Raw genomic sequence first — 8,853 nt, forward strand, 5'->3', positions numbered from 1 at the left:
TGGTAAGTGCAAAATGGACAAGAAAGCTTATTCCAGTGTTACAAATCTGCTCTTGACTTTTATTTCGAAGACAAGAGAAATCAATCCCTCTAAAATTAATTTAAATAAATCACTGCATTCACCAGTGGGGTTACTGGTAAGTTCTGAAGCCATTTTATTAAGCTAGCCTTTGCTCATTTTGTTTGCTAACAAGGATAAATGACTACAGCAACCTTTAGAGAAAATGTCCCACTGGCCAACAAACCTTTTAGCTATTATGATACAGGTATCACAATAGTCATCTATGGTACTGTGAACATACAGTACATTCGTCACATGCTAAGGCAATTAGCAATAAATAATGTGGTCCTGTAAGTAGTGCAGTGTTGTGTGGTGCTAGTAACCTTGCTATGAAAGTTTGAGGCCAGTTTGTCAAAAAGTCATTGTAGTCTTAACATATCAGAATAGCATGACAATATGAAAACCAGTACGAAATCAGTGAAAAATCAGCAATCTTGATACAATTTGTATGATTTTCTACGAAAAGTTATGCACTTGGTTCATACATTGAATTAACTGGTTAGGTTTAGGAAAAGAATTGTGATTGGACATTTTCAAGTTATTTAACCTAACATGGCATGGCGGTGTGTTGTTACGTACGTAAGTAACTTAAATAATTCAACATCAACTTTTGGTTTTACACAGGAGACAAACAGCAGTCTTCTGGGTCAAAGTCCCAGTACCCCGACTACGTCCTTACATGGACTTTGTCACTCTACATGAACTGACTTCGTTCTTTGCTCCTGTTATATGACAGAAGACAGCTCACAATTAGGTGGGCTATACATGAATTATAATGCATTCATTTTTGTAGGTTTAAGTACGAACAGTAAGTGGGAACAGCCTGCAAAAATACGATTTACATGGTCAGTGCTACAGAAGTCGAGATTGGCCATGACCACCGCCTTTTTAGGCCTGTTACCTCAAGATCATCACTTAAATATCAAATTTCCTAAAGACATCAAGTGGTGCTGTGGTGCAAAAGGGAGTAACCCTAAGATATCTTTATCTTGTTGAGCCATCTATTTCTGCAACAGTTTAATGGCACCCGACTGGAGACTTACATGTCATAGCTAATAGAAATGACTCACTGAAGAAATCCACTCTGACGGACCATGTAGTATGGAGGCCTGTTATCCTTAGATAAAGATTCATTGACATTATCACTAGCAGTGCTAGCTGTGGAGCTCTAGTATCCCTTTTCCACCAACATGGAACAGGTTCTGTTCTGGTTCCCACACTTGGTTTTGAACCATTTTTAGCATCTTGACCAAAAATAAATTGGTCTGGAACCTAAAAGTTGCTTTCTCAGCTGGAACCAAAAAATAATGTTTTTCTTTACCTGAAATGTGTGTGGTTCTACAGATTGCAAAGAGAGGATGGAGAGGGCAACAATGGAGAGGTCCAGTGAGACATAGTTGGAGAAAAAAAGAGTGTGCAGTGATCTCATTGATTGTTGATTCATGGTTTTTGTTTTTATAAAAACAAACATTTGCAATGAAAGAAAATTTTGCAGGAAATCAACGCAATCCGCCATCTTGCTACTATTGTTTACTTCTGTTGTGCATTGTTCAATGCCTTCTGTTGATGACACATCCTTGATTACAATAGTTCTGCTCAAAACTGGTGAAATGCGGGCTTGTTTGTTAGATAGCATAAAGGTTCTAAGAATTCTAAACAGAACTGGTTCAAGAGCCAGAGCTAATTTGGTGGAGAAAGGGATATAGGGAAGGTTCAGGGGTGGTTACCTTGGGCCAGACTGACATATTCGGTGAAATAGTAGATAGATTGTCATGCAATTCATATTTACATTTATTTTCCCCAGAGGATGAATCCTACTGCTTTTGGTGATCATTTGACTCGATTTGTCTCAAGCACCACCATGAGGTTGACATTTTTGGTTTTTGAGTGAAATATCTTATGCTGGGTTCGGACTACACAACATTTTTGTCTTTTCTAACAGTCACTATGTAAGATTAGGTGATTATGGAGTCATATATTCTTGTAGTGACTTGGCTGGCAGACGTGACAGACTACCTATTGGTCCATGACCAATCATCTCTGGTCGTCTTTCACGATTATTCTTGTCCTATTTTTATTATTGCTACTATTATGTCAGTCACTGTGGCTCTTCATGTCCCAGCTGAACTGTTATTGTAATAATGTAAAACGTGCCACCAGATGGCAGGGGCTACATTTGAAGTACCGCATGCAACCTATGCAAGTCACTGAATCCTCCACGACCTCCAAATCCTGTACATGTTTCACAATAAAAGCCTTTTTAGAATATGAAGGGATTCTTCACCAAAATTATAAGAGGCTGTTGATTTTAAATTGATATAGGAAGTGTGGAGTTTGAAATGCCAGTGTGATGCATCAAATTTAACAGGGCAAACAGGAGCAGATCAAAGGTAAAAATATAAAAATATAGAGGGAATGATAATTAAATGCCCGGTTGACGAAGTGCCTCTGCTGTTTCACGCCATCATTTTTCCATTTTTACTCTATGTGGTAGTTCCTACAAGAAATATCAAAAAGGCTGGGGTGTTGTTTCCATACAGTTGTACATGGCAGCAGATCGCTCTGTGTTTCTATTGGTCAAAGGGACTGCTCAACAGGAGAACTCATGGACGACAAAAAAGTAAACATATTAGACTTTCTGTCGGGACATTGTGAGGTGTCCCAGACGTGGAATTTGTTCTCGTCTGTTGTCACAAGATGACACAATGGATTATCGCATACATCACTCATTGTCATTCACGATCCAAGCCGACATCATATGGCACCGCGCCGGGCTATAATCTGGCTGATTGTGTAGTCTGAACCCAATATTACCATGAACTTTGGTACAGACATTCATGTTCTCCACAGAATGAACTGTAAAAACTACGGTGATCCGGAGTTTTCATCTAGTCCCATCATAATCAAGTTTATTTCTTTCCAGTACTTAAATTTATGACCAAATGCCAGCAAAACCACTGTCATCCCCTTCAGCCTTAGCTGTACTAGCAAATGTTTGCATGGTAAACATTACCTGCTAAACATCATCTGAATGTTAACATGAGCATGTTAGCATGTTGGCATTTAGCATTTAGCTAGAAGCACCACTAAATCCAGCCTCACAGGGCTGCTTACATGGCTGCACCCTCTCAGTCTGATTTATTCATCAACATTAAATAACAATATACATTTTTTTGAGATAACAGGCTTAAAGAATATGGTCAACATTTGTTATTGTGACATACTAAAAATTAAACGGTCATTACTGTTTATAATCAAGTCATAACTGATGGTTTATGGGCCTTAAAACCTTATAATCATGGTGTTTTTCAGCTAAACAATCATTGCCAGTAAATATAAATACAGACACCCGTTAACTGAATAGCTCACAGCATGATACACACGCAAAGCATACCTTATCCCTACCTATCAATGTTATACAAAAATGTACTTTTTCTCCCACCAAAGCTGGCATCATCTCAGGAACAGCAGTAATGAGGACAAAGAGCTTTTCAACAGCAGTTGACAGTTAATGATGCTGAAAAAGAGAATTAGCATCCGTAGTTTAAAAACACCATTCAAAAGATTATTTTCTGTGTTTATGGTTTAGAGCGTTAATGAACATTCAAATTGCTGCATGAGGAAAAAAAAAAAACACAAAAAAAGAAGTGCTCAATCAATCTCAAAGTCTTAATGCTGAATTTTTGTAGAACTTGCACTTTGCAGAACCAGACGTACAGTACAATAGCACTCTTAGAGTTGGTGTCCCTTTCTGATGCAGCATTCACACTGTCTGTGTGTTAACCTCCCTGGCCTCAGTCCAGATTCGGGAGTGTCTCTCAGCAGTAGACGGACCAGTAGATAAGGTTGAAGAAAATGTACGAACCAGGGAAAATCATCCGGGAGTACTTGTCAATGGCGTGGGTGTTCTGGATGATGTTGAGGGCACGCAGGCTCTTCTTCTTCTTGGTGGTGGTTGACTCACTGCTCACTGACAGATGGACCACCATGTGTTCAGGTTTCTCTGGAACCTCGTGCAGCTCTTCCTGCTCCTCCTCTGGCACCATAGGCTCCTCAGTGTAGCCGGCTAGGCTATTGGTGTCGGCCTCGCTGTAGGTACCATCCAGCATGGTCATGGTTCGTGTCTGGGAGATTCCACAGGTGCAGGGCAGTGACTGATGGGGAAGAAATACAATAAAATCATTATTGGAATTTTAAGGGATTCCACAAAAGTTTGGGGAAATTATCAGGTATCCTGAGCCTCAAGGGTTAAAATAAGTAATGAAAACCCTTCAGTGTCATTAGCAGATCGTCAGCTTTGATAATCCATGGTAATAGCTTTTGTGTCTTGCTAATCGCAGCACTTATTTATATGGCAGTGATTGGTAATTGTTGGTCATTCCAACACTTTGGTCTAGAGCAACAATTCTCAACAACTACAGACAATAATACTGTGATATTTGGTATGAATATTGATTGTCCACAGAGAAAAAAAAACAACTTTTCCAAACAACTTTTTATGTCGGGGCTTCAGGACACTTGGATCACTACGGACGAGCTGTCGGGGCTTCAGGACACTTGGATCACTACGGACGAGCAGTATGGAGATATTGTGTGGTTTCAATGATGTGTTTTTGGATGTTTGAATCTGGGGCGCCGTCAGCCTCCATTAGGTGGAGTTGTGCTGCTACCTCCTCTCCCCTTGGATCTCTGGAAGTGTTGTGAGGACTCTAAAACTTCATCTGAGCCTACATCGGCATATGGGTGAGTAGATAATGGCTGAATTTTCATTTTTGGGTGCACTATCCCTTTAAGTCTGGTGACTGGTGCTCCATATGGTTAACATTTCAACCTGAGTAGCATTGGAGTCACTCCAACACTTTGGTCCAAAGCAAGAATTCTCATCAACTACAGGCAACAATATTAGGATATTTTTAGAATTTATATTCATTGTCTCCATAGGATAATCCCATGTAGTAGTAGTGAGCTGGCTTTCATAAGGTCAGCATTTCTATTTGACTAATGCTGTAGTCACTCCAACTACCGTCAACAATACCATGATATCTGGAATTAATTTCACTATCCCCAGAGGATAATTCCTATTAACTGAGTTGACCACCCAGTCCATCGTGCAACACCACCATTAGAGTAAACATTTCTTCTTGACCAATAGTCAAAGTCTGTTGGAAGGCTTCCCATGAAACATGCTGTGGATATTCATGTTTCAAGGGGATGAATCCCAGTGTTAGTGTTGACCCGCCTGATCTTTCATGTTTAATAGTAGTTTCCAAACTGAGTTGACCACCCAGTCAATTGAGCTGTGAAACGAGCTAAAACGGTAACGGGGGCAAATGCGTTCCGTATAAAAGTGCTTTTTTTTCGCCACTGACTGGTTCAGATCGCCAGTGCTATCTCTGTAGATAGCATATTGTAGCGGCCCTGGGACAGTGGTGAGTGTGAATGAGTGGAGTCAGCTGTCAGTCAGTGTTGGAGCAGAGAGGGGGAGGGCGGCCCCGCTTGGTAATGTAAATGAGTATGTGTGTATGAAGTGTGTGTTACGCTAGAAGAGTCAGAGGACGGAGTCTTTTACGTGCTACCCCCTGGAGTGTTACAGAGTTTTTGGAGCGCTCAAATAAACGGGCCTTTTTCCCGAACGCAAGAACAGGATGTCGCGCAACACCCCGTACAGCTTTCATAGGCTGCCTTTGTCGGACGGCGAGATGCTGAAGTTGTGGCTAGTTGTGCTACAAATGGATGGTAACACTCCTGTCCAGACACTGCGCCTTGCAGACCATCGGGTCTGCAGTGCTCACTTCTCCCAAGATGACTACTGCCAGCCGAAGAAGAGAAGACATCCAATCCCGAAACACCTCTTCCTCAAGAAAACGGCTGTCCCACAAGTAGAGAGAGCTACAGACACAGTGGAGCAAAGCTCGTGACGTCACACAGCCCAGAGCTAAGGGAAAGGCTAGTATGCTATTTACAGAGATAGCACTGGCGATCTGAACCGGTCAGTGGCGAAAAAACACACACTTCACACACACATACTCATTTACAATACCGAGCGGGGACAACTGCTCCAACATTGACTGACAGCTGACTCCACTCATTCACACTCACCACTGCCCCAGGGCCGCTACCATATGCTATCTACAGATAGCACTGGCGATCTGAACCGGTCAGTGGCGAAAAAAAGCACTTTTATACAGGACGCATTTGCCCCTGTTACCGTTTTAGCTCGTTTCTGAACCAATTTCAGAACGAGTGGTACCCATGAATCATACGCACACATACACATGGGGAAATAGAGCCCAGGTTGAAAAACACCGAAGTTGTCCTTTAATTAGTAGCAGATATGTTACAAATTTACATTTCTTTAGATTTCAAGAATGCTTTGGTTAGGCTTAGGCCCCAAAACTGCTTGGCTATGGTAAAGGAAAGATTACTTTTTGGCTTAAAATATCCATTTTGGGGGGCACAATCCTGCTGGAAAAGCAGCAATGTCTCACTAAAAATTCCTTTTGTGGCACTATCCCTGGTGGAAAAACAGTGACAGGTCGCTAAAGAACAACCAGTTTTGTTGTTTGTTGGTCCTGAACAGTGGTCTGCATCTTGGCAGGCGTCTCACCTAGGTGTCACACCATCCATCATCCCCTTCACCTACAGATGACAGAGTCAGCTCATGTACTACATCACTTTAGAAACACTGATATGATAGGTACAAAACATGCAATTGTAACATCTTTTGCAGAAATGTACAATGCCAACATTTTCTTCTGGAAACTGGGCTGGTAGCCCATTAGGACAGCTTAATTTCCTAAAATGGATCTGTTCCATGAGATGGGTGCTTGTTCAACAATGTACAGAGAATAGCAAAATGTCCAGTATGTTCTGTCCAACACTTAAATAATTGAGCTGGAACTGAACATTGCGGTCTCTAAAATGACCTTAGACATTCAATTTTGTATAAAGTTTCCCTCAACAGCTGGTCACATTTCCCAGACAGGAGGAAACGGTGCATTTGTTGGGGACTATTTCAATTTCAGTTCAACACAAAATACTGCATATTTATTGGTATGCATTGATGTGTGAACCTTTTTCTAGTCTTCTAGTTTCTGGCAACAGAGAATCAGAATACATAGAAAGTTTAAGTTGCTGCTCACAAATAAATAGCTTCTTAGTTTTTTATGATTTTGTGGAGATACTTGATCAACCAAAATGAATAATAAACACAGACAAGCAATTTCAAGAGTATTTAGTGTGCAGCAAATGTAATGAGTCTTTTTGTTCCCTAAAACACAAACATCAAAGAGTGGATCAGTTAAGATGGAAACAGCAATGGACATTGATTCATTGATTGTGGCAGACCTCCTGTCATGTTTACTACTCAGCCTGGGCTCAGGAAAATTAACTTCAGCATCTAGACTGACATCCCCAGATAACCCTATCAAGTCACACCTGCTCGGTGTTTCTGTGAGAGAAGTTTTACATGCACACATCAGAAATCAAGCAGCATTTTGAAAAGGAGGCTGGTTCCTAGTGTCACCCAAAAATGAGATGAGAAACACTGCACACATTACAACAATCCCAACAGCATTTTTGGGGGGTCTGGTGCTCAAGCCAAAACAAACAAACAATAGGGTACCCCTCTCACATCATCATAAATTAAAGGCTTTTTCCAGGTGTCCTCTCCCAGCAAATTTTGAGTATTAACACTTAATTTCCTTTATTCTGGTGAATTTTTCTGCATCAGCTTATGGTGGAAATGTCTTGACACTACTCTGACACACAGACACACTTTGTCTTTGTTGAAGTTCTTCAATTAGACATAAAATCCACACAGTGCTGAAGAGGAAGAGTTTTTTTGAGGGGGAAGTTTGGTTTATTTACATCAAAAAATTACATACATTCAATTTCATCTATTGGTGGGCCATCACGAAAAGAGTATGCATGCATAATATGATGTTGATTCCACTACAGAAGAGACTTGACGATCACTAAAATTAGGTGGGGAAAAACTTGGACATATTGATAATGGTATCAGTTATCGGCCACATAAGTCAAGTTAAACATCGGCATATTGGATATTGGCGGCATATTGGATATTGGCAAAAAATCCATTATCGTGCATCCATAATGAATATCTCAGCTTGTGTTTGTAGTTCCTACTCTTCACTGATAAATCAGTGAATTAAGTATAATTGAATTACAAAAGAAAGTTTCACCTCTCTCTGTTCATGTACTGTAGGCATGCTTCGTCTCTTTGTCTCACCCATATGAACATGCTTTGAATATCTCCATATATTTTCTCAACGTGTCAACTAAATTATGTTGAAACACCACTAATAATGGAATAATACTGCCATTTTTTTCCACCAATCTTTAGATTGACCTCTTCAGCAGATCTGTTTTGCAATAAAGTTGTAAGACCAAGTCACTTCATTTCACTATTGCACAAATGGCCTACAGGTGATTACTGCACAGCTATGGTGAAGGTAGGTTGTTATTACTTATGAACTGTCTGGAGTGAATTTGGCTCTCTCTGGTCAGGGGTGTGCCTGTTGAGATGATCAGTGACTCCTCTGGTTACTTTGATTCAGATACTTGAAATGCTCCAAATAATGGAAAAGCCTGGACCTTTTGACTCGGCTTCTTCTCCGGAGCCTTTGTGCTCCACTGTCTCTCAGATTAACTCATATCACAGCGGTGCCTGGACAGTGTGACGTGTGTGGTTGTGCTGCTGCCGTGGTCCTGCCAGATGCCTCCTGCTGCTGCTGCCATCATTAGTCATTAGTCATACTTCTACTGTTATTA

General features: G+C 40.8%; 1 protein-coding gene across 1 annotated transcript in view; it reads right to left on the bottom strand.

Moving 5' to 3' along the window:
- Positions 1-1,578: 1,578 nt before the first annotated feature.
- The window catches only part of gabrr2a (gamma-aminobutyric acid type A receptor subunit rho2a), a 97,886-nt gene continuing 90,611 nt past the window's right edge, over positions 1,579-8,853 (bottom strand). Inside the window, exon 9 of the mRNA XM_050062307.1 lies at positions 1,579-4,214. Within this exon, the coding sequence (XP_049918264.1) occupies positions 3,879-4,214 (336 nt within the window). The 3' untranslated portion in view covers positions 1,579-3,878. The remainder of the gene's footprint in view (positions 4,215-8,853) is intronic.

Source organism: Epinephelus moara, chromosome 14, assembly GCF_006386435.1.
Source record: "Epinephelus moara isolate mb chromosome 14, YSFRI_EMoa_1.0, whole genome shotgun sequence".
NCBI lineage: Eukaryota > Metazoa > Chordata > Actinopteri > Perciformes > Serranidae > Epinephelus > Epinephelus moara.